Source organism: Cygnus atratus, chromosome 10 (genome assembly GCF_013377495.2).
Source record: "Cygnus atratus isolate AKBS03 ecotype Queensland, Australia chromosome 10, CAtr_DNAZoo_HiC_assembly, whole genome shotgun sequence".
NCBI classification, from domain to species: domain Eukaryota; kingdom Metazoa; phylum Chordata; class Aves; order Anseriformes; family Anatidae; genus Cygnus; species Cygnus atratus.
The window spans coordinates 21,898,285-21,925,351 of record NC_066371.1 but is presented as its reverse complement, the minus strand read 5'-3'; the positions used below and the strand labels follow the sequence as shown (position 1 = coordinate 21,925,351).

The 27,067-nt window shown below is 33.8% G+C and overlaps 1 protein-coding gene across 1 annotated transcript in view; it reads left to right on the top strand.

Moving 5' to 3' along the window:
• The window catches only part of ERC2 (ELKS/RAB6-interacting/CAST family member 2), a 519,869-nt gene that overhangs the window by 192,789 nt on the left and 300,013 nt on the right, over window positions 1-27,067 (top strand). The window contains exons 8-10 of the mRNA XM_035558284.2: window positions 10,405-10,542; window positions 18,294-18,434; window positions 18,984-19,124. Coding sequence (XP_035414177.1) covers window positions 10,405-10,542; window positions 18,294-18,434; window positions 18,984-19,124 — 420 coding nt within the window. The remainder of the gene's footprint in view (window positions 1-10,404; window positions 10,543-18,293; window positions 18,435-18,983; window positions 19,125-27,067) is intronic.

Here is a 27,067-nt window from a genome sequence, read left to right as displayed (position 1 = left end):
CAATTGGGTAGACTTCAAAAGATAAATAATAGACTATGCTTAAAGTAAATAAATAAAAAATCTACAGTTGGCCATTAGCCTGTAGCATGTAAAATGTTGCGAGATACAGGAATTCATACCCAACCCAATCTGAAAATCTGGCCACGAATGGTTGTTATAAGAAGCATTAGCTTGTTAAGAATGAGTGTCCACCTCTTTGTGTATCGTAACTGAAATTATGTGTTAGTCCATTTTGTATTATCATCTTTACTATCTGGAAAATACCTATTACATTTTGAATTATATCACAATAAATACATGTAATGAGAGCAAAAACTTTTCAATGGATGTCTGACAAGACTGTGAGTCCTGCTTGGAAGAGTCCAAGAGTCAAGCTGTTTTGTTCTGAGAATTTATGGGTCCCTGAAGAGAAGGAGACAGAGGCTGAGTATTTCCAGATACACAAGTGGATATTATCAGCCCAGGCTTCTTTTGGCCAGCTTCCTGGTGAAGGTTAATTTTAGCATTATGTTCCAGCTCTTTCTCAGCTGGAGTCTGGCAACAGAAGCCAAGCTTTGAGTCCAGGAGCTCCTTTTTGTGTGACAACCTTCTCCCCTCTTGGCACAGTTTGCCCACTGACCAGCTTTTATAGCCCCGTAAAAGTATCAGCTGACTTGAGGGCAGATCTCTTCACTAAGCAGCCCTAGGGGAGCTTTCTTTTCTGTACATGAAATATCACCTACTTTGTTCTTAAGGCTTGTTTTCTCAGAATCCTTCCTGTGCCAGTACTTTTGAATCCTGTATTATGGGAGAGGTCTAGAATCACGCAGTAGGTAAAGACGATGAAGTATTTTCTGCAGCGATTGTGCAATAATAATACTAAAAACATTTGTATTGGAGGAAGAACATATTTTCATTCTTTGACGCCCCAATTACAGTTGCACTGAGTATGTTCTACCACTTCTGCTTCTGTTCCTTGATGCAGTTGGATGCTGTCAGTTTCTATATTCATATCTACATTAGATAGGCTGATGTTTCTGATTACAGAATAAAGACTTTTTTTTTGTGTTCACATGTAATAATCCTTTATTAGAGATACTGTCCAGGCAGCATGGCCACATAAACCGAGTAAATGATATACATTTTCTCTTAGTGATCAACAGTTCATAGATTCTTTTCCTTCTTTATTCCTTCTTTTCTCTCCCAAATTAAAGGACATATATATATACATATATATATACATATATATATCTTATGTATATATATATCATATATATATATCTTTTTGAATTTGGTAAACTTCCAATCCTATGGATTTTTTTTTTTAAAAAATGTATATTGTAATGATGCTTTATGCCTCTGTACTATTTTAATTATTTTACTAGTATTCGGTTGATATTACATCTGGTCAACAGATTGAAGAACTTAATCATAAAGAGCATATAATGACATGGGAAATACGTACCCATTAGGCAAATACATCTCTTGATTCTACTACTGGATTACTTGCTTTCTTCAGGCTACTTCAGGAAAGTGTAATTACAGCGTTACATCAGTTCAGAAGCTTGATAGCAATCTAACTTTCACATCTTCATTGATCATATTCCTTTTCTTTGCATCTTTACAACCATACTGTGATTAGTGATTGTTATGAGTGGACTATTAGATAGATGGACAGATGAAGTGAACATATAGGATTAAACTGCTTAGTAGCAAGAATGTTTTCTAGACCTCAAAATATCCCTGTGTTTCTTGATCAGTTGCTCCTTAGCACAGAGATTTCGTGTAAGCAAACCTCACAAAACACTTGTAAATAAATGAGTTCTTCTGTTTTGCCCTTCCAGAATAATGATTAAGTATTGGGGACTTAAGGGACACGTCAGTTATTTTTTTCATTGGTGGATGGTAAAAGCTGTTAGAAATCATTGTCCAGACTTTATTGATGTTTTTTATTTTTATTTTTCCTCTTAAAAGACAATTATTTATATTTAAGAGTAGAAAAAATTGTATATGAAAATTTTAGCCATGTGAGATTGTCATAAGGGAAGAGGGTTAAGGGTGCTGTCTGGGGTGGATGGAAAAAAGTCAATTCCAATTGCTACCAAAATGGGAAGGAACGGCCCTGGGTTGCTCACATGAGAAGTCCTGGAAGAATTCTCTGGAAGTTAAACTATGGGATAAAAGGTCTCTAAGGACCTATAGAGTACTAATAATCTAATAACAAGAAAGAAATTCTGCTTTTACCTACTTGGAAAATTCTGGCTAATGTGTGAATAATTTTTGAGTACCTTCCTAAGTATATAATTTTACTACAAATAATTTTACTAAGAAATCCCCTTTCCAAAAGGTACTTTAATTTGGTTTGTTCTGCTTGTTGAGAACTAACAACAGCTTCATATATGTTCATTATTATTTGTTCAATACACTCTGTATTGTCTGTCACGATAAGAAGCCAGGGCAGAAGCCATGTAATAGGCATAATTAAGCTGCCCATGAAATTCTGGGTAATCTACATTTACAGATAAAAATTGTAGATTATCGATCCACAGACCTGAACCAGATATTACTCACCATTTTTTCAGCCTCTGCTGGAAAAAGAAAAAACCTCAAATTGCTAGAAGAAGAAAAAGAAATGTATTATTATGAGAATAAATTAAACAGAAGCGAATAGATAAAGGAACAAGCTCAGGAAAGATCTGATCTGGGATTGCTGAAATGTTAGTTTTAAATACAGAGGAACATGGGTCTAATACTGACCTTGTACTTGAGTATGCTGTATAGCATTTGTATTTGTAAAAGAAGGTATTTAAATCATTGCTTTCAATTTTTGTTTCATATTCAACATCATAAGGAATTAGCCATGCATACTGCATTGCATATTTTTTAATCAGTGCATGCAGATGATAATCTTATCTGATGTCCTGTTGACACTACTGTAATTGTACACAGCTTCATCGTTGTTGCTTGTGAACAAACAAAAACTGATTTGCCTTCTTTTCGGTGTTATTTCATGCCCGGTGCAAATAAGTAGTATGTGCCTTGATTGTATCAATTTGTTTTTCCATTAACTTTTTATGTGGGTTAATTTGCAGTTTGCATCTGAATCCTTTCTTCAGTACGTTAGTGTCAGTTTTTGCAGATTAACAAGAAATTGGAGAGAAAAATGTGAATGAATACTTTCATAAAATCTTGGATAGTGCTGGAATGGAAGTGGTCATGAGTGCCAAGCGAGCATTCTTCATTTTAGCTCAGAGTTTCAGCTTATTCACAATGCTTGTTTTTAAAGAGTTTATTCTAGCCACTGAGCGAGGCAGACATCAAATTCTCATGCAGTCTTTCACAACTGTCTTTACATGGAGCCTTGCCTAACAAAATCAGTAGTACTTAGTATGTCATCCCAAGATTTGACATTATTCTCTATGACATGGTAACCTTGGCTGACTTAATACATCAGCGTTTATTGCAAGAGACGGCATAAACCCATGGGGTATAGTTTCTCCATGAGTTCTTGGTTGGCATTGTCAATTTTGTATAAGTTTAGTATTTTGGAAGTATAGAGAAAGGTGTGTTTAGCTAGAGAAAGCTAAGTTATTGGCTTGCCTTATTTTATTGGAGCTTTTTATACAAAACTGTTTTAAAAAGGTACTATATGCATTAATACAATAAATGGTACAATAACATCTAACAACATTTAGAGAAAAACAAAGGTGAATTGATTTCACAAAGAAAAATGTCATGTCACAAATAATTTGGTTTCATTTTTGGAATGATGTAGTATTTTATATTGCAGTGTTTCTAGGAAGACACGGATTAAAATTTGAAGCCTTATTTTTGCTTAAATACTGTTCCTGGCCCTTTAAAGCACTTTATGCTTTGTTAAAGTCAAGGTGGCGTGAAAATTGGCAACTGCAGACAAAGCAAAAGGGATGGTGACATTAGGTAAAATGGGCACTATGTGGTTCTTAATAACATCAATGTGGTTTAAACAAGTATTTGATGTTATAAAAATAATGAATAACCATAATACATTTTCAAACCACAATGTTAATCTGATCAGCTGTGTAATCCTAATGGAAAAAAACTTGATAAGCTTGAAGATGCAGAAAATATGTTGTGTAGAAATACCAGCAGTTTGGAGGGAAAAAAAGCAAGTTTACTTCAGGAAGAAATATTCTGTTAATTTTTTTTTCTGGTTTCTTATAATGGTTTTGCATCTTTTCAGTTTCTGCTTGTGAAGCAGAGCAAAATTCTGAAGGACTATTTATTTACTTTCCTGCCTGGATTGTGCGAGTGGGGAAGGTAGCACCAGGGTGATTACCAGATCATGCCACTTCTCTATTGCTCTTGTCATCAGGTTACTGTGAGAGCTGATGGCTGAAGCAGTGTGTGATTCATTAGCTTCTTCGGGATGGTCGCTGTGCTTTGCTACTTTGAGCTGTAGTCCTGAAGGTAGTGTTAAGGAAGTGAAAGAACTATTCAGACTGATTAATCATTCATGAAAACCTTACAAACCCATTGATTTGGAGACCTTCTCCTTGGGTTCCACCCTAACCAAGGCTGGAAATGTGCTACTTCTCCAAACTTATCACCTAAAGTGATTATCTGAAAGCTTGACTGGGTTCTTTTTTTTTTTTTTTTTTTTTTTTTCTCTTCTTTCTACATTTCTGTGTCAGATGAGGTAATGTATGCTAAAAGGTAACATAAAAGTTATGGACAGCTTTACAAGAAATACCATTGCTGTGTCTGATTTAGTAATTCACTATCATATTGAGAATGTAGGACTGAACCGGTCTTTGGGCTAAGATCTCTGATGTTTAAGGAAATATCTTGTGGGACAAAATAATGAAGAAATATAAAGCTAAAAGATACTATTGATCCATGTGATATTTCGTAATCTGAAGTTATCATGATGGGACTGTTACTCCAATTTGGAGAATATCAGTTTGGAAGACAGTAAAAGGAAGCTTTATTCTATTGAGAAATAATCAAGAATTTTGATAGTTATTGAAGCTGCTTATGAAATCCAAGAGTATTTTAGCATGTAATGATAAGCTTAGCAAGCCTTTTTCCAATTACCTTGGTAAAACCAAAGATTAGTGCAAAATTTGTACTTCAGCAAATAAGTTGCAAGCAGCAAAACTTTTTTTTTAATGCTTTAAGGATTTTAATATTATATTATAACTTCTCAATAGCACATTCATTTTAATGTTTGGAACCTACATGTCTATGTATTTTGACTTTTGAAATAAAATTCTCCAAATACTTATCTGTCTACTGTCTGTTTACCTATTTAAAAGGAAAACCCAAGTGGAAGGTAGCAATATGGAAGCACTTGTGGGGCATCTCTTTCTGACAGTTCTGCATTGTCAAACTGTTGAAGCAAAGATGTCTCCTCAATAAGCTCATTTTGTTAATTGAAATCATACTGAAAATGAATAAATATGTTTGGGTCATATCATGAATGTCAGTGGAAAACTATGGAACCAAAGGTCCCCCCCACACCCCTGCCCAAGGTGAAAATTCAAATAGTTGCTTTTGAACTTGTTAATGTAGTTTTTGAAATACTATGACTGACATGATAGTTAATAACTACACATCATTGGGTAAAAATTTCTGACAGCAAATATATAGTACTTTCCAAGAACTATTCACATGTCTATTGTGCTTTCAGTAGTAGTATTTTTATAGGTATGGTAGGGAAAACTAATTTTTTTTTTCATTCTAACTGGTCATTCAGGCTGAAGAAGCGTGTTTCATTAGAAATAATGCATGGAGAAATGCACACAAAAATAAGTGGAGGTATTAGGATGTCTGTAGATGCATTTCTTGTACTGAGTTGCTACCAAAGCCAGTTTTACATTCTGGAATACACTGAGATGTGTCTGACAAGAAGTATTTGCATTATGAGACAGAACATTTACCATGAGTCATACCAATAAAAAAAATAATGCATGTAAGTAGACATTTAGAGTATTTGCATTTGACTTATTCCTAATCATTTTTTAGTTTAGATTAATAGCTATGGGTTTGTTTTGTCTTCTGTTATGTATGTCCAGGAGGGAGCAGCTACCATCTGAAAATAAATACTATTATACTAAATAATACTATAATACTATGTATACTAAAATAATACTGCTCATGTTGGATGAATGCTTTTGTTTATTAAAACATTTTTTTTCTTGTAATTTCATTAACTGTTTATCATACAATGTTAATGATTTGGAAATTACTCAATAGAATTTATTTTCCTAAAATAATAAGTGTTTTTTTTTTTTTTTTTTTTTTTGTAAATAATGAAAATGACATATGCAAAAGCTTAGTTTCCTTCCCTGTGTTTGAATTTTAAATGAAACTAATTTTATTGATCTACTTCACTGGAACAGATGTGATGTTTGTTGTAATATGAAACAAATTTCACAGAGTTCTGTCCAGAGAAACTTAGAATTTAGCAAAATGAATTTTAGAATTAAAAATGCCAGTGTTAAAATGCCAGTGTTGCAAAGTATTTGTTGTCTAAGTTATTGAAAACTCAGAAATTTTCAAGAGAGGAAAAAAATATAGAAAGCTAAGTTTAAGTATATGGCTTTACAATTTTGCTAGCTGGGCCCAGGAAGTCTCTGATATACTCTGTTTTAAAGTCCTACATTCTAATGCATATCTCTAAAGGCAAGTTGTTATAGCATGGGACACTTTCTCAGATTATTTAATTTTCTTGCATATTCCAGTGTACAGTACCTTAATCTGGATAATGAAAGTAATTTTCTTTCAAGAACTTGGTTTACTGTAGAGTTCTGAAGCCTGTCTGCGCATGAGATTTAATTTAATCCCTCGAGCATTTAAGAAGCATTCCTGAGACTGTTATCCAAAAGTGGCAAGATTAGCACTTGCTGTTTATTGACAGAGTGTCCCATAGGAAAGACATCTGTCAGGATGTTGTTTTTCCAAATAGAAATAATGTCTGTTTTTACGCTCTGGGAATATATGCACTTTGTGAAGTACAGAAAGAATGGAGTGCAGTGCCTTTTCATGTAACTCATGGTACAGGGACACACCAGTTTACACAGGTAAAAATTACATGTTGACAAAACTACATAGGAACTCATTTCCTATCAGATAAGAATATAAATGGTTGAGGATTAAGAAAGTCATAACAGTCCTTGTCATAAAATGAATGCTCAAAAACTATAAATCAGCAATAAAATCATATTCTTATGCCTGTGCTCAATGTATATTAGGTGACAGTGTTTACCAGAGGGTTTATTTTGTTCTTTCTTGGTTTAAGAAAAAAAAGGGTGGGGGGAAGAACTCAATCATATTTTGTGTTCCAAGATTTTAGCATCTGAGACTGCTCAATCTCTGGCTCTTCTAATCTTTTTGAGAGAACTTTGTGATTAACTAGTCATAAAATTTGGTCTGCGTTAGCAGATCTTTACTAATCTTGTGCCATCCCAACAAACAAAAACTCTGTGGTACTGATTCTCTTTTCACAGTGTGGTCCTGTTCCCATCAATGCATTTTCTTTGGATTTATATAGCACAAATAGAAGAATAATCAGATCCTTTCCTCTTGTTTTATCTCTAGACTATGCATCAAATGACTTCTTTTAAAGCAGTTGTGATTCAATGGGGATGTTTTTAATTTGCTGCCTGTTCTCCTTACCTCTGAGGAAAGAATTTTGTAAATGCTGAATAATTTTAGAACATGTTTTCTTGGTTAAGAGGTGGATCATATTTTAAATTAGTTTTAAGAGGAAGGAAATCGTGTAAATGCTGTGGAATTCAGATAAGCACTGTGCATAGGAAATAAGTACTTTAATTTAGGGTGCCTAGAATTGGTAGGTCAAGCTGATGATAATAAAGGACCAGATCTTAACTTTGTTTCAAAAAACATGTAATCAATATTCACTCTCCTGTGTTATTTCCTCTTTGCTTGAGATTTTATTTTGGTTAAGTTGAAGTGTGCAATTGTGTAGATATTCCACTGGGTGTCATGAGGCAGTTGTTAGAATCATTAATACTTGTATGAAAGTAAAGAAAGAAACACAGTGTGCAGTCTGCTGAATGCCAGCTAATGTAATTTTAGATGTGACTAATATACATGCCATAAAATAAAAAGTTCTTAACTCATTAACACATGTATCTTATTTCTGTATCTGCATAAAACATACACAGGAAGAAAAATATTACTAGAGATCATTTACAAGAACTATTCTATGCCAGGTCTTCTCCAAAACCTTTCTATATATATACCTTAGTTTTTTATAGCTTACGGAACAAGTGGAATTTTTTGCCCATAGTAGTAATCTGATGTACCAAGCCATGTATGTAAATATTAATAATAAAAACACAATATTTAAATTTATCACACCGATATAAAGACTTTCTAATTGGAAAGTGCTCCTTCAAATATACTCTCAAATTTTATTTTAATTTTATTTTCCTTTGATTTCTCCTTAAATTTACATTTATTTAAACTTTATACAATGCACAAAGCTGTACTCTGGATTTTATAATTTGTTAATTATAGATCTATATGATAAAACTTAAGTTCAGCCTTTTTTTTCCTGCATATGTATAACATTGGAACAGAGGTGGAGAATTTTACCAAAGTAAAGCCCAAATTAAAGTGGTTTTGATTACAGTGATAGATTTTTTTTTTATTATTTTTTTTTTTGCACATGGGGACCAAATTTTTTTTATGGTCGTAATTGTTAAATTCTATGGAGCTGCTCATGCATAGAATTCATCTTCAGATTTGTAACAGAATGTTTAAATCTGGTTTAAAAATAATTATGAAAGATCCTGCCTAAGTTAAAGTTTGAATTGCTTTAAATGGAAATGATGCTGGCCATGAGAAAAATTACATTTTTTGATGAAAGGAACAGCAAACTTCATGAGGCTTCATAGTATTTTATGTAATGTCTATTTTTTTTCTGTAAGAATAAATTGAGTATATCTGACTTTTTTCAGTTTTATCTTTTTTTTTTCCTCCATAATAACTGTACATTAAGAAATTATGTTTTTTTTCTAATCTTTGGCATCTGCAGGACATAGGAAGTTTGCATTTGCTGAACAGTTTTTTTCTTATTCTTTAAGACTGGGTGATTAGGATTGCTGTAAGAATATTGTACACTGCTTATAAGAATGAAGACAGTCATTTATTTTCAGTTATGCTATTCCCTAGAATTTAAAGTCTCTGTATTTAAACACTTTAACAGATTTAGGGACCCAGGAGTTGGACTTGATGATCCTTGTGGGTCCCTTCTAACTCCGATATTCTCTGATTCTGTGAAACAGTCAATATGTGGTCAACTTTATGCACATGTTATAAGTGCATAGGTACCATCAGGGACAGGAAGCCTGCAGTGATTGCTTGGCTTATTATGGAAAAATAAGGATTTTATTAAAATGTCTAAAATATATTGGGTACCATTTTTGGTGCCTTCCTTAGTTGAACCTCCCTGTGCCTCTGGAAGCCCAGAGGTTCAGTCTTGGTATCTGATGAGTGTGAAGATGTTCAGCATCTACACTACTCCCCAACTTCTAATAACACTTCCCCATCTAAACTGCTCTGTACCTCAAGTAAGAGTGAAAGGGCGGGAGTTTTTTTTTTGTTTTTATGTAGCTCTCGGTAACTATCAACTGGTACTATTGCGATCTCTGTCCAGATGAGTTTCTTTTACAGCAGGGCATCATGGAGGAAGAGGTTGTTAGAAAAGTAGGTTATCTTTCCTCTTTCTCAGTTTGTGGCTCACTGAACTTGCTTTGCCTCTCTCTTTCTTTGTCCTTATTGTAACTAGAATTATCTAAAGGGGCCATTCCACGCATACTTTGAATTACTGAGATAATGCAGTACCTTTAACTAAAGTGATTAATATCAAGAAAATATTTAAATAGTATAATAGCTGACTGCACTGAGATTTTATTTCATTTAATAGAAAATACCATTAAAGAAAATAAGGGCAAATGACGATAGGACAAGGGGGAATGGTTTTAAACTAAAAGGGAAGATGTAGATTAGATGTTAGAAGGAAATTCTCACTCACAGAGTGGTGAGGCACTGGCATAGGCTGTCCAGAGAAGCTGTGGATGCCCCATCCCTGGAGGTGTTCAAGGCCAGGTTAGATGAGGTCCTGGGCAGCCTGATCTAATGGGAGGTGTCCCTGGCGGGGGCGGGGGGGTTGGAACTAGGTGGTCTTCAAGGTCTCTTCCAACTCATATGATTCTATGATTTTGTGGCAAAGGAAAACAAGAGAAGACAGAAGTTAAAAACCGTTCACATTACATCGTGTAGAAACCTCGTAGTATATTGTGGCATGTGTATTTTATGTATAATGTGTATACATTCAGTTGATCCTATCACCCAAGACGCTGTTTAAATGGTAAGACAAGGTTGATGAATATTATGATCTGGTTTTATTTTCAGATTGAAAATCTACAGGAGCAACTTAGGGACAAAGACAAACAACTAACTAATCTAAAAGACAGAGTGAAGTCATTGCAGACGGATTCTAGTAACACAGACACAGCGCTAGCAACCTTAGAAGAAGCACTATCAGAAAAGGTAATGTTTTCTTGTGCAACAGCATTATGTGCTGCTCCTGGGGGTGAAGCATGTCGAGAAAATGTCTTTTTAAGTTGGTCCGGCATCTGCAACACAACCTATGGGCCTTGCCAGGAAAGCAGGTGGCTCTGTTCTGGCACAATGGGCAAAGAGGGTTTCCTGACTGATGAACTGAAAAAGGATTCTGAGGTAGCAACGGATGTCCTTTTAAATGAGGATGAAGTAATCAGCCCAGGACATGGGAAGATTTTTCCCTTACTAAAAGGTTGGTAGTGGTTGTTCCCCGCATGAACAGAAAGACATGGACACCTGACTGAAAGAAGGGAGAGTTTGGGGTATTTTAATGGCTTTGTGATCTTGATTATCTTGTTCTTTTGCCTGTTAAACAGAGCCAAACTGAAGAGCCATCACTGACAGCACCAACTGTTCAGCTTGTTCTCAGCTCTATCAGCTTACTACACTTAAATTATAGGAGAAACCAAGCAGACAAACTGGAGAATGACATTTCTTTTCCCCCTTTAAAAACAACATGCTTTTAATTTGAAAATTCCAAAGCTGGAGGGATAAATCTGGCCTATTTAAGCTAGTGGCAACATTCCCACCAATTTCAGCAAGTTCAGGATTTTTCTACCAGTTAACTTTGAATAGGAGGTAATCCAAATGAATTTGTGCCAAAAAAAAATTAGTATAAATATTCACTTTTTGTGCCCAACAGATTTCAGTATATATCACCCCAATGTACACAGGTGAACACAACTAATTAAAATATTATGTGCCATTCTGCAGTGCCTAATCTGCTGAAGGCATTTATGGCTCTATGTGCATTTAAAATGCCACTGTGGTGTTGGCACTATTACATAAAATGCTAATGTTTGTTTGGTCAACAGTGGGGAGAGGAGGAGGGGGGAAGCTTGGCATTATTTCTGTTACTTTATATGGATAACTTTTTCAGTAAGCTTACAGAATTTATGCAGGAAAGTAAGTACATGCATATTGGTAATGTCTTCCACTGCTAATTTGGACACTTCACCAATCTCACAGCATATCATTAAAAAATGAAATAAGTTACTTATTAATCTGTTTTTCTACAAGTAAACTATAATCTTTGAATTAGTCTAAGTTGTCACTTTCCCAGTACTCCCAGGGAGGCAGCGAAGAGTTTAAAACAGTCCTTTAACCATTGTGCTATTGTTGTTAGTACAGAAAGTAGAGTGAAACTTGACAGTTCTCCTGTGCAATTAAGCATGGAGTACATCATCAAAAGCCAAAGCTGTCTTGTACCCCATATTCTGCTTCAGCTGGAGGAGACAATGCAGTTGAATAGATCATGTATAGTCTACTTCTCACTACCAGAAGTAGAAAAAGTTAAGAATTACTGTGTTAAAACTGAATGCAAACTAGTGAGCGGTGGCAATGAACTGTTCTCATGCTTTTTTATACTAGTACCATTCTAAAATCTGTTGAAATAAATGTAAAAGTTTAAAACTAAAATATTCTATTAATCTCAGACATACAAACTAAAATTTCACTAAACCCAAGATGCATTATTCCTCAATATAGCAATGAGGACTTGTCCCAAAGATTGTTAAAAAATTGTGCTGTTGAGTTTCTTTCCGTATGTTAAAACTCAAAAATGTGACACTTTAGATCCTGATGTTATGGAAATTCTGTGACAAGCTTTATTTCAGATTGCTGTAGTAAAGATGCAACATCTGTTAAATGATGCTAGTTTTAATGTTTTGGAAAAGCTAGATGAACTTTGAATTCTAGATCCAAATCCTTCTCTGATTTTTTTTTTTTTTTTTTTTGCAACTCAAGTCTCCCTCATTTGGAATTACATGGATATATATGAGCTGACACTTTTTCAGAGAATCAGTGTGATTAGTGGTTTTTCCAAGTGGAATTGATTAGAACTCGCGTGGAGTCCCTAAGGCTGAATTCTGTACGGAGTAGTCACTTGCTTAAATAATATCAGCTGAGAATGGCATCATTCCTGCAGTATTTGCAGGCTGCTCCATGGTGCATGTTCAGTGAATAATATGGATTGTTTTCCTCTGCCGCAGAAACTTCTGTCTTTTTGCAGCTGATGAGGACGATGGTATCTGTTTTAAGACAATGCTTTTGAGTAATGGCATGAAGCTGAATTGTGCTGTGGTGTCTGATGACTGTTTCAATCACTTATGAAGTGTTATCATTGTAAGCTTGTAAGTTTCATGAAGGCCATGCTTTCAAGGGTAGGTTTTTCAGTCTTGAAAGTACTCTCTGCGACATCTTTTCGTTAGGTACTTATACATTGAAAGAAGCCAATAGGTGTCTTCAAGAAGTTCCAAATGAACTATTATGCCTAGCTTTCTTGTGTCTTCTGGCAGCTATATACCTTGGCAGTTTCTCTTTACACAAGTGTTTCATTCCTAATTGTGTCCAGTTTTCCAATTTATCCTCATAAATCTTAAAAATGTATAAATTTTATATAAATTTAAAATTTATAAATCTAAAAATATAAAAAATAAATTTATCCTCATAAATCATATATCCTCATATCCTATCATTGACAGATTTTTCTTATCCTGATTTCTGTCTGCAGTACAGTTCTTCAGACTGTCAGACTTCATCAGGTTATTAACTTTTTCCACTGGCACTACTGGTAGAAGTGTGGAATAGGTTTTGGCCCAAATGGGACAAAAACATTTAGTGGTAGTTTCTTAGTAATAAATGAATTTGACAAATGTAAGTACTTTTATCAATTTAAATTTGTAATGCTGTCAAGCGAGGATGCGAGGATGCATTCAAGAATACCCGATTTCCATGGCAGTACAATGGTTGACAAATTTATATACCCCTTATTATTTATAGTTTAAATACCATATGAGCTAATGCTCCTCCCACTCAGCTACATCATCTCTGATGTTAAGCACGGTTTTTGGCTTTACCTTAATTCTTTATCAATTCAATAGTTGTTAGAATTTTATTTAAAAAATAAAAATCCAAGAGCATCATGGGAAGCTCTTTTAAAATAGTGATGCAAATTATTTATACCAGTTCAGTTAACCACAATTCATGAAAATTAAATTTAGTTGCTTTTCTTAGTTACTATGGGAAGAGATAAATATTACAACAGAACCATATAATGAGATTAAGTTACGAAGCTCTTTTTAAAAGTTCCAAAACTGAAATCTTTGAGCATTTATATTTTTCTTGTGTTGCTTTTAAAAATACTCAGACTGAGATTTAGGCTCTGAATTAGAAAACAGGGCTCCTAATTCTTCATGAGAAGTAGATTTTTCCAAGTTTTTTCTCAGATTTTCTTTTTCTTTCAAATTTAGTGATTAGGTGGCTTGATAACACTAAATGAGTAATAATTATAGACATATGAAAACCAACAAAATTTACAGTAACGGACCCATTTTAATCTTTTTATTTTTCAGGCAATATTTGCCTGATGATATCATGCCAAATGATATCATTTGTTTCCTTGTCAGGAATCAGAAATGAACCAACAGAATTTTAGTCACTGTTGAGCACATTTTAGACCTAAACTGAAAAATGTGCTCATTCAATTCCTTACCTGTAAGCATGGACACTCTACTGGGTGCTGAAAATTCTTAACAGTGATGGAGGTTACATTGCAATAAACCAAAAATAAGTTTACTTCTATTAAAAAAAGTTTGAACATCAGAATATGCAAAACTGCTATCAGCTCCCTTGATGCTTTAACAAGAAACTTTTCAAAGAATATCTCAGCTCTTGCACTGGTCCAAAGCAGCTCAAGAGGTTGCTTTCATGAAGCTGATATTTATAAAGTTGGTCCTACTGTAGCAGCATACAGCAGATAAGCAATTGAGTATGCCTGATAATAGAGCTATATGCTGCGGCAATTCAGTTCCTGCTTCTGTGATAAAGTGCAAATAGATTAGACCTGTGAAGTCCTAGATTAGTGCATAGGAAAGCTCGCCAATGCAAATAAGACTGAAACAAGAACACAATTTCTTTGGGATTTCTGTAAGCTAGCTGTTAATCAAGTAAAACATGGTATATTAGGGCCTTTTAACACATGTTTTTGACATTTAGCCCTATGCAGGTGACAGGCAAATTAGTCTTCTTTTGTGATTGACTGAGGGAAAAATTTATACTGTTTTATTAATAAAATGAAATAATAGTATGTTTAATTTGTTATAGCAGAAAATATCACTTAGGTAAGTAAATCTTTAGGATGGAACCTGTGTTGAACTAAGTATAAAAGTAACTACGTATATTCTGAACAGCTATTAAACTATTCCACTTACTGGAGACTGGAATTTTAACATTAATATTTAAAGTATTAAGAAGTTATATCATTTCTTCTTAGGAATAACTCTGACTTATTTAATATCCCATATCTTTTTTTTTTTCATATCATATAGTGCAAAGGCCAGCTAAAAGTAAAATTACATTTGCTGGTTTGTCATTTGTGTAATACTCAACAATGTTGCTGTTCAACTGCCTTCATTCTACATGAACACATTTCTACATGAAGTCCTGCCAGGTATGAGTCAGAGGGCTGTATGAAACCTGGCATCATTCACCGTCATAGTTTTAGGTATCTCTGTGCAAGCAAGTTGGAAATTTTTAATTACACAGAACCAGATGGTTTTGGCTATATCATTTAATTCTTTTTTTTTTTTTAATTTTTTGTACCATGTGAAGTGGAATGTAGTATGCCATCAATTTATATTTCTTTCTGAATGAAATGAATAGGGCTATGAGTGTCATATGTGGTAGTCTTTACTTTTTTATGTGAAGATTCTTACAGTCACACTAATTCTGTAATAGGCGTATTCAATAGCTAAAGCGCATGAAAGGAGTCCCTGTTGCCAGTGGAATACTAGATATGGAATGAAAGTAATTTGTGAACTTCCAGCTTTTTGATAAGTGTTTCCTCAGGAATTCAGTAGCAAATAATAACTATACCATATTCTTAATACAAGGTAAGTCAGTATAGTGGTGATTGTATTTCAATATATAAGAGATTCCAAATACATGTATTTGCAAACTCAAACATAACTGTTTAGTAAAGACCTTCATCTGATTGTTTAAAAACTCCTAATAATATTTAACATTATAAAATGCTGTGTGATGTGTTTTTTTTATTCCAACTATTGGTAAAACAACGTGTTACAGCTGGAAGCCAATATTATATAACTGGAAGGAAAAAAAATCATCTTTCACAGGAACAAATGTTTGAATTGGCTCTATACGGAAGATATTTGAAATAGAACACATTTTGCATTTTAGTCTAGCTTCACATACAGTAATAGATTAGTCATTTAGCAAGCATCTATATACTCTATTAATACTCCACATCTGCTTTTGATATTTGATCTTAACAGCTCACATTACATAATCTGTTGCATAGTAATTTGTTTACTATGTAGACATAACACAAAAGAAAGTTTATTTTTAAATATTTAAAATAAAAGTAAAGAACTATAAAAATTAAAATTGAACTTAAAAGTCTAGTATGTTTAATTGAAAATACAGAGGGGTCTGCAGTTATCTTTCTAGTAAACAACAGCAAACATTAGAGACATTCCAAATAAGTTTAGATCTCTATGAGAAGCTGAATGTATTTATTTCCTGAATTGGCATTTAAATATTGTCCCCTTAAAGTTAAATTGTCTTCTGTGTAACCAAATTTTAAATCAGTAATTTAAAGTAATAAAATACTTGTTCAATTCATAGATCCACAGAAACTGATTATTAGTTTTAAACTTCACAAATACGATACCACATACCAATACATACCACAAATATGGTGTTTAAATGATAGGAAAATGAATAAACAGATGCTTGGTGAAAGGTAGATCTATAGAAGTGGAAAATATAAGGGGACATTTACAGAAAACTTCCCAGTCTTCTGAAAATGCAGTGTTTCCCATTTTCTAGTAACTAAGTACTATTCAGTACAAAAGGAGGAACAGAAAACAGGCAGAGGCACTGGACTGCTGTCAGCAGGGTTGCTGATGTGGTCAGTGTTGCATAGGGATGAATTGTGAAGATAGGGAGAGGGAGAGTGAGCAGAAGGGAAACAAACCATGCTTGAGGTGCAGAATCTTGAAAACATTTCTGCCTTTTCCACAGAACCATGGAGACTGGAAAAGACCTCTGCATATTATCTAGTCCAAACCTGCTCAAAGAGCAGGGTCAACTATAGCAGTTTGTTCAGGATCTTGTCCAGTGTAATTCTGAATACCTCTGAAGTTGGTGACTGCTGGCATGAAAACCACAGCCTTGAGTTTAGGCTTTTTTTTTTTTTTTTTTTAATGCATATAAACATTGACAGTTGGCTTTTTGCAAGATGTGCCTTGAGCTTTGGAAAGTGCAGAAGACCCTCTAGAGTTCAGAGGAATGTTGTACCTAACATATGGAGAAAATGAATAAATAACCAGGATAGTCCAAACAATATATGCTTTTTAAAAGTGCTGTTACTACTTAAGCTAACTTTCATAAATAATTTTGTTTTCTTTCATTAAATCGACTAAGCTAATTGGAAATCAAAATGAGATATGCAGCTGCTGAAATATTGCTTGCATGGTAATGATTGCTGAGGTATAATAACCACAGCTGAGAGTACATTGATACGGGTAAAGGAAAACCTTATGTGCATATGTGTACTGTACTGGCAGTAGAATGAAGTGCATATATATGCAGTATGTATATATGTGTGTGTGTGTGTGTATATATATATATATATATATACAGTATAAGGAGTCATGGACAGAGGGAATTAGCATAAGATATTTTTCTCTTTTTCTAATAATATTAGGCTTCCATCAGACTTTTATAGTTCTGTGAAATAGTATTTTAAGCATTGATCCTATTCTTATGCTCCTCCTTGGAGGTTTCCAGCATAAGTACAAAATGACTTGAATAGGATCCATGAGAATGCTAATGGCTCTGTCTGAGCCTTGCCACTGGTAATGTAGAACTTCAGTCAGGATGTGGTTTTGTCCCATGTACATTTAACTTTCCTAAACGATGTTGCTTTTCTTGCCTCCCTGATAACCACTTCCAAAATTACTCTAGTAGTTCCAGTGATAACTCTGCTTAAATTGACCTATTACCAATTCAAATTTACTTCCAGTGGTTATTTGATTTTACCCTAAATATTATTCTGTCTAGTATTTGCATCCTTTGAGTATTGGTAGAATGTGATTTTGAAGAATGTAGTCAAGGCTTAACAAAACCATACTACTGGATGTGATTTTTGCATTTACCTTTTGACTTAAACACCCAGCCCCTGAATGATGATTTCCAGCAATCCTTATAATAGTCAAAGGAAGTCATCAAAATATTGAAAAACATGGTTGAGTTTAAATATGTGTGGGGTCACTATTAATTAGATGGGGAAGAGTCTTCCTTTGGATAATATAAGTTGTATCAGAGTATCTTTTCTGTGTCTTTCTGTGTCAGGAAATACATTACTGGGATGAATAACTTTCCATATCTATCACAAGACTAAACATATTCATAGCAATATAGATATTAAATGAAGCTTCTGTTCTATGGTACACTCATCAAGTATTCAATACCTTGATCTGATGCTACCAAAAGCAGGGGAACTCTTCTGTTGACTTTAATATCATTAACTTACCAGTCATCCTCTGCTTCTGAAGGTTGATTTTCTAAGTGCTACTTAATGTAAAGAAATTTTATTCTTGCTTTTCTTAGAATGATTCCCAACTTTTGCATTTTGCAATCCTTTCCCTTGTTAGGAAAGAATAATAGAGCGCTTGAAGGAGCAAAGGGAGCGAGATGACAGAGAAAGACTTGAAGAAATCGAATCTTATAAAAAAGAAAACAAAGACCTGAAGGAGAAAGTTAATGCTTTACAAGCTGAGCTGACAGAAAAAGAGGTCAGTCTTCACAGTAAAATCTATGTTCTATGTCGTGATGATGAAAGAAAGTGCATTAGGATTACTCTTGAACCATTTAAAGTACTGAAACTCTTCCACTTCACTGGTCAGCTTTTGAACTGCTATTTTCTTAAGCATTCTTCACAGTCCTCACTTTTGTACATAAAATATTGCCTCACTTTTTGCATAGTTGTGTATCATCTTCTCTACTTTTTCCTCTACATAAGCCTCCACAAGGCTCAAATATTTCATTGTTGCTCCTGTTTTCACTTGTCAGTCAGATTAATAGACTTCAAAGTAATTGTACCTCTGGAAAATAATGTCAGCTTGTCTGTATTATGAATGTTTCAATGTTTCACTGCATGCAAGCTCCTGTGATTCCTTTTGGTTGTATTCTCAAAATGCTGTCTTTGGCTAAATATGCTTATCTTTGTGTCAACTCGTTTTGGGGAAGGGGAGGGGGAACAGGATCCAAGTGATTACTAAGTTGGCAATAAGTTAGTGTCCTGGTGACTAGGAATTAACTTTTTGCTCTTGGTCATTTTTCAGTCTAGTTTAATCGATCTCAAAGAACATGCATCTTCATTGGCATCAGCAGGGCTGAAAAGAGACTCCAAACTTAAGTCTTTAGAAATAGCCATAGAACAAAAGAAAGAAGAGTGTAGTAAGTTGGAAGCACAGTTGAAAAAGGTAAGTTCCATCTTAAAAAACAAACAAAACCCAGCAATAGTCTGGGAAAAAAAAAAAAAAGGACCACACCCAAAGCTCTCATGTTCAAAAGATGAACTTGTTTACTCTTCTAGAGTAAATCTAGAATCTTCCAATGGTGTTTGCTGATGCTTGCATCAAATACTTCTAACTTTTTCTTAAGAGGCTTGTACCAAAGCCATTAGAAGCCTCCAAAATTATCTTGAATACCTGTATAAGGGAATTCTGAGAAGCTGGTTCAAATAAATGAACTGGGAACAGGACATTAGAGGGAAAGTAGAAAGGTAGGGAGAAATTATCAAACCAGCAATTTTTATGTGAATGAATTTATACCTCTATTAGAAGTAGATTGAAATGCTCGTAGTATGAGGAAAAAAAATGGAAGCAGCACCTTTTAATGAAAAAAAAGTCTGCTTCTAAAGTGGAATTTCTAGTTGGGTTTTATTTCTGCCTTTTTTTTTTTTTTTTTTTGCTTTGTAGATGAATGTATGTTTGTGATAATTAAGCAAACAAATGGAAAGCTTACCTCAGCTAGCAATTCAATAATTTACAAAGTAGTGGAAGCAAACGTTTAAAGGAAAACATGCAAATTCTATATTTTATAACATGGTTTTATTTAAATCAATGCATTAATATATTTTTTGCTTAAATGATTTGCAAGTTTGTTGATGCCTTTTCTACCATACATTATTTCTTTGAGTTGTTTCTGTGTCATCTGGTAATGTCTGCTCTCATTGTTCAAATGCCAATGTCATGACATGTTTGATGGGTTCAGACATTGTTTGCCTTCTGCAGTTTGTGAGTAAGTGTAGGGCAAACGTTTCATTTTCTAGAAAAGTGTTCATCTGTTCTATGACTGTTACCACTGTTAGGATAATATTCTGACTCTTTTTTTTTTTTACCCAGGTTGAGTAGTACCCTGCTCTGTGTTTAAGCAGTGTTTCAATACCCTTAACCTGTGAAGAAGCTATTGCAAAGTGTAAAGGAGGATACCAGAATGTAAATCTTAGAATTCTATTTTTTAATTCAGAAAGAATATGTGCAGTTAGCTGCCAGTATTATATGTTTAATTGTGGAGATGAAAGAAAGGAATGTTTTCAAATTAACATATACAAAAGCTTTTAATTAAAACACAGCTCCTTTATAAGTTGCGTAGCTTGTAAGTGCTATTGATGCCAGAATTAAAATATCCAAATGAGCTGTTTCACTGGAAGTCCTTTTTTTTTTGTTTTCTTTTGTTAGAAAATATTTCAGTTTACATTGCACTTCACTATAAAATGTTCTTCTTTACAATCTGAAATATCTCATTTGTCTGCAATTAAAAAAAAACAAATTAGTGAAACAAACAAAAAGCATAAAGCACAGATCACTTAAAAATCAAAATAATCATAAGGACTTGAAATCCTAAGTCAATCTTCTATGGCTGTACATATAAACACATCATGTGGTCATGGAAAAATAAGCACTTATAAAAGTCAGAGAGTGTCTGGGACGTCTTTCATATAGAAAAGGAGTATGTTCCTTGTGTATAAATACAAAGAATTATTAAATGAAAGCTGAAAACATAATAGTTTTATTATATCATAAATACGGCATAAAGCCCCAATGGAAATTCACCCAACATTTGTAGGAGACCAGGTATTTCCACAATAAAATGTAGTTACAACCTTCTTTGTGGGCATGTTTAGTTGAACAGAAACAGTGACTGTTAATGATAGTAGACTCCAAACAGTAATTTTCAATTCACGTTTTCTCTAATAAAATACTTTATGTTCAAACCTGTAAATATCCTGTGTTAAAAGTAATTGGTCCCCAGAAATCTACCTTCACCATGTTTTCACTCCTTAGAAAACTAACTGAAACAGAAAACTGGGTTATTCTTGTATATGTCTGCATTAGAGTAGGAGGGAACATCAACGTAATTCAGAGTAAATTAACCTGCATGGCTCATAAGTGTGCTTATGAGTGCTTATGCATATGTTCACATATATGAACATTACCCACTACAGAAGCTGGGAGGAATGGGAACAACTTATATCTTTTTTTGAATTGACTCCAAAGGCTGTCTCTTTTTTTTTTGAGAAATTTGAGAGCAGCTTATATATGACTCCTCTCTATAAAATAACATAGACAAGACATTTTTCATTATGGTATTTTAAAATGATTGTAGCTAAATTTTGATTTATGTTGTACCAAGTTATGCTAATAAATGTGAATATAATCTGTGCACAATTGCTAGGATTTGCTGTCTTCCATGAGTACTAATGGTAACAAGTGCTGTGCCTGAAAGAAAATGTGTGCAAGGGGCAAGTATAAACAACTATTTTTTTTTAAAGTTTATGTTCCCTAGTTTACACACTTTCCTTTTTTTTTTTTGTTGGAGAGAATAAGATTCATTTTTTGATAATTAAGAGGATTTTGATCAAGTCTGATTAGATAGAAATATTTTTTAGTATTACTCAGCTGAATTGTTTGCATTTCATTAAAAGGAAACATGCTGATTTTAAAACCACTATTAATTTTAAAGAGTGGACAAATTTAAAGTAATAAGTAAGATGTTCATAAAGAGTAATTATTCATATTACTATACTATATTTTGGTACACAAAATCATGTGTAAAACCATAGACATGCTTATTAAACTTTTTGTGACAAAGATGAAGCATTGAAATTTATGAAGTTAGAAAAAAAAAAGTAAAATAAAAACTAGAAGAATGTTTGATGACTTCTTGTTGACTTATCTTGTATTGTTATTAGTGAAAGAACAGCAGGAATTACCTTAATAGGTAGCTAAGTATTTTTTGTGTGTGTATATAAAATCTTATTATCCACTTCAGAATTTCCTCCTTTTGTTTGTCATTATTTTAAATTTACTTGCTTACTGACATATTTGCAGTCATTAAAGGACTTTTTGCCAAGCTGTACTGTTCAAAAGTCATTCTGCATAGAAAATTCAGTCTTGTGTTAAACAAAAGAAAAGTAATAAATTTAATGATAGAATTTAATTAATCTTTTATTATTACCATCTTTGAAACTTTGGTGATAAATTGCAGCCTCAGCCAAAAGCACTTCTCATGATTCGTTGCTTAAGAGCAGCACTTAATGTATCATCAAAAGTGGACACCTTTCTTTATTTCATGGGTTATTTAACTTGAGAAAGGGAAAGTAACACCAACCTTAAATTTCTTACTCCAGCTATTCTTTTTTAGGAGCCAAAGTCAACATTTATGTTTCCCTTGTGCCTCTCACTTTCACCAAGGAATGTTTAGAATCTTAAATTTATACTTTTTTTTTTTTTAATGACAAGTTCTTCTGTGCAAATGCACTGGTTTTGTTGAGCTAATGCTGTTTTCATGGATCTTTCCTTCTTTTCCTGTCTCTGCTTCACTCCCTTCCAACTTTGCAATGTAGCAAGCTGAACAGTTGTTCAATCAGATGTACAATCCAGTAAGTTCTTTTTAAAAATGCCCTCTGTAACATACAAAAGCATGAGGATCCATTATCTCTTGTTGTTCTCTTCCTTTGTGGAGCTTTGCAGAATACTTTTGATGCTCACTATGCTATATCCATTATATCCAGATAAATAAACTTTGTGGACTTCAAGGCCATTTTAAGAATATGAAATATATTAAACTACATATAATATTTCTTTAAAAACACAAGGATCCTAGCCTTTAGGTCCTCAACTTCTCCATTAGAGAAGCATGCCGTTTTTTTTTTTTGCTTTGCTTTTTGATTCCTACTTGTGGAGTACTTTATTTGATCCTTCAAACAACTTCTAATTTACTCATTTTATAAGTGACTGAATTGAGTAGGTGAACAATAGTATCTAGGATGTGACTGGTAATATTTTCAAAAGGCCATATGGCTAAAATAATTCTTACCAACTTTACTCACGTAAAAGTGACATTCAGTTCACGTTCAGCTTATATACATTAACAATATCAAAAGATGGTATTTAATCCAAGAAAATACTGAAATATATAATGATGAATGCAAGCAGCAGTTTTTGAAAAAGCCAAATATTATTACTTTCACTTGTTTAGTATTATTATTCTTGCTAATGTCTGCTTTAATCGCACGATATCTACCCTTTTGACTTAAGTGCGTACCCTTTTCTGTTTGAAGAGCAGTAATAAACATTCTCTTTGTAGAGAACACTTTTTTGCTAAGACTGTTGTATTTAACATGTGCTGTGAGCATCACAGGACAGAAATAATGATGCAACTGGATTGTAATGGTAATTTACAAACTAAAGTTTACACAGTAATCATACCTGGAATTATCATGTAATTGGGACAGTATATATAGGAGGAGTATATATTCCTATATATAGGAGTATATACCTATATATATATATATAGGAATATATAGGTTTTATTAAACAGTATGATAATGTGCATTAGGGTAAGTATTGCCTTCACCAAAGTCAATCAGAATTTTGCCATTAATAATGGTGAACAAGGATTCCAGCTTTGGAGTCTCCTATAGCTAAGTCTAGCCATGTAGTAGATATGTCATGATTTGTGCATAGAAAAAGAGAGTCCCAAGAAATATGCCATATTTACTTTTGAAATTATTGGTTAACTGTATTTTTAATCCAGTCATGAATCATTTTTAAGTAGCATAAGATCTGATATTATCGCTTTTGCTGTCTTTTTGAAAAGTCAGGCCTTTTCCCTTTGAACTATAAAAACTTTTTTTTTCTGTATCACAGATCACCTTCGTGGTAGTTACATTCCTATTCATATCATTTGCACTCCTACTGTGCATGTCTCTTCAGACTGGAGTCTATTTTGTGTTAGTTTTCTCTTGATTTTCTTAAATGCTTTCCAGTCATCATTTCAGTATTAGTTACTTTGCTATATGGAATTTGTTTGTTCTTTTCTAGTCTATTTGTCTGTGGTATTCCAAAGTCAGCCAGTTTACTTTTTTTTTTTTTTTTCCCCTGCCTTTCATGCTTAATTTTCTGAAATACAAACGTGGCTGTTCTGAAATAATGGATGCAAGATCCTTTTCCTTTGGTACCAGGCAGCAATTATAGTGTATCCTCAAGACTGGTTTTCTTCAATAAACTTTTCTTGAAAAATAATTTTTTTTATTGAAAGAAAAAAATTCTTTTTTTTTTTTTTTTAATGTGTAATAGTGTCAACTTTTAACAGTGTAAGAATGATCTCCTCCTTCCCCCAAACCACCTTGAAATTGAGGGTGTGACTTCACTGAAGTTGATGACAACATTTTCTTTGAATTTCACAAGTCCAAGTTTTCACCTTTTTTTTTTTTTTGATATGGCATTAATACTAGATCCTGAAACAACTTGTTTGTACATTATGCTTCTTAATTTAACAGAACGCTTTTTTTTTTTTTTTTTCATTTAAGAGTCATAAAAATGGATTGCAGTCTACTGAAGTTTTAATGCTCTTTTGTTTAAATGTGTCAGAGAAATAACAGTCAATCTCTGAGTGGACCTTTTAGCCCATACAGTAATAACATAACTTCTTTTTTTTTTGGTGGAATTTGTTGTTTCTACTGTGTCAGAAAAGTATTGGCTCCAAGACTTTCTTTCAATGCTGAATCCAATGTTTTTAACATTCAGCAATGGATGGAAATGTTTTGTTCTTATATGCATTATACCATTAGAGTACTGAAGTGGAGAATATGTGGAAGAGGTGCAAATCCTGCATACTCTATAGTGAATGATTTCACAATGTATTTGCCTGTGTGAATAAGATGTGAACAAAATTGGGTGCATTTTTATTCATGTTTGCTTTGAAAGTTGAACGTTTTAAATACCCAGTGAATTCTTGTGCAAAGTTGACTACAAGTTACATGATTGTTTTTGTCCTGTAATGAAAATGTAATGATATACCTTTTTCTCAATAGTAAAGACTTATTTTCCATATGCTTCGTGAAAGCAATGTCAAATTAAAATTTAAGGCACTTGTAGAATCTACTTTAAATTGTTTACAGCAGCCCCTGAAGTTAAATAAATAAATAAATAACTTGAATTTTAAGCAGACTACAAAAATAGTGACAATTTTTTATTAGTTTATTACTGAAAGTAATAAGATTTGAAGGATCTTACAAAGTAATTTCTTGCATGTAAATTCAGTCGTTTCATTTAAATTTATTTAACACTCAGTTGATTTCTGTGTATGTGTCTGAAGCTTTAAAAATGAAATACTGTATCTGTCCATCCATTTCTGTTATGCAGAATAATGCATGCATGGTTGTACCATAAAATTTTAACTCACTAAGTAATTCATGTTATATGTTTGTGCCATACTATTATTGTTTTCCTGTAGAAAATTTGCTGTTTACATGAGGACATATTACTTTAATTCTACAATATTTGTAGTACTTAGGCAAATATCAGAACAGATATATACGTACTGTAAGAATCAGTGAAATTCTTAGTGGTATGCTATTTTTATTGAATTGGAAGAGTGATATACAGTATAGTCACAAGATGACAGACGAAAGACCATAAGACCAGTGTGAAAATTGAAATTCTGGATTGTGTTTCCGCACACGTAAGCATTAAAAATACAGATTAATAGATCAACTACCTGGCTGCAGAAAGTGCTCATGATACAAGTTACTCTTCCCCATAAAAATAGAAAATGTATTCTCCCCCGGAAAACAGAGAACCTGGGAAGAAAAAGGAGGATGGAAATAGAAATAGTATAGGTGTAAGAGAGGAGAACTGCAAGTGATGGGGACTTTCTGATGCATGTGATTAACCATACAGCTTCTGATTAGGAGTGATCCAAGCCTGTCTCCCACATTTAGCTTGCCTGGTTGGGAGCAGGGTCAATGTCAGTTGAGCTGCAACAGTCGGCTATGTTGGGCCTACTGTTTGACCTCAGAAATCCAGTTCCATCTGGAAACAAACCATCCCTGATCTTCATATAAAAATTAAAAAAAAAAAAAAAGTGCCTCGTACAAATCCAAACACATCTTGCAAATAAAATATATTAAGTATCTTATAAGTAATTCTATACCTTTATCCTGGCACTGTCACATGGATTTTATTTTGTTGTCTGGTCAATTATAGTACCAGCAGCTTTGTCAGCAACATGAGTGTTTCTTTCAAGGGAAAGCTCCTTTAAAAAAAATGTTTCATGTTCTTGCTATCCATATTTTACTAACTTTGTTTTCCTCCTCCTTTAAGGCAATACCCCTGTAGAAGTCTGATTCCTGCCTCCTTTATGCAAACAAACAACTCGTTTGTGTAAATAGTCCAAAAATACTCTATAGGAAGTGCAACCAACTTAATTGGTCATTTTTAATGCTAAAATCATTTCTCTCTCTCTTTCTGAATAATCTTATTCTTCCCTCTGTAACGAATGTTACAGTGTTACGTGAATGTTACCTGAACGTGCTCAAAGACGAGCCGGAGCGGAACTAGACTGGCCTGGCTGAACAGAGAGTTGTGGCTCGAGCTTAGGAGAAAAAAGAGGGTTTATAATCTTTGGAAAAGAGGGCGGGCTACTCAAGAGGACTATAAGGATGTTGCTAGGCTGTGCAGGGATAAAATTAGAAAGGCCAAAGCTCATCTGGAGTTCAATCTGGCTACTGCCGTTAAAGATAACAAAAAAAGTTTTTACAAATACATCAGCACCAAAAGGAGGACTAAGGAGAATCTCCATCCTTTACTGGATGCGGGGGGAAACTTAGTTACAAAAGATGAGGAAAAGGCTGAGGTGCTTAATGCCTTCTTTGCCTCAGTCTTTAGCGGCAAGACCAGTTGTTCTCTGGATACCCAGTGCCCTGAGCTGGTGGAAGGGGATGGGGAGCAGGATGTGGCCCTCACTATCCACGAGGAAATGGTTGGCGACCTGCTACAGCACTTGGATGTACGCAAGTCGATGGGGCCAGATGGGATCCACCCGAGGGTACTGAGAGAACTGGCGGAGGAGCTGG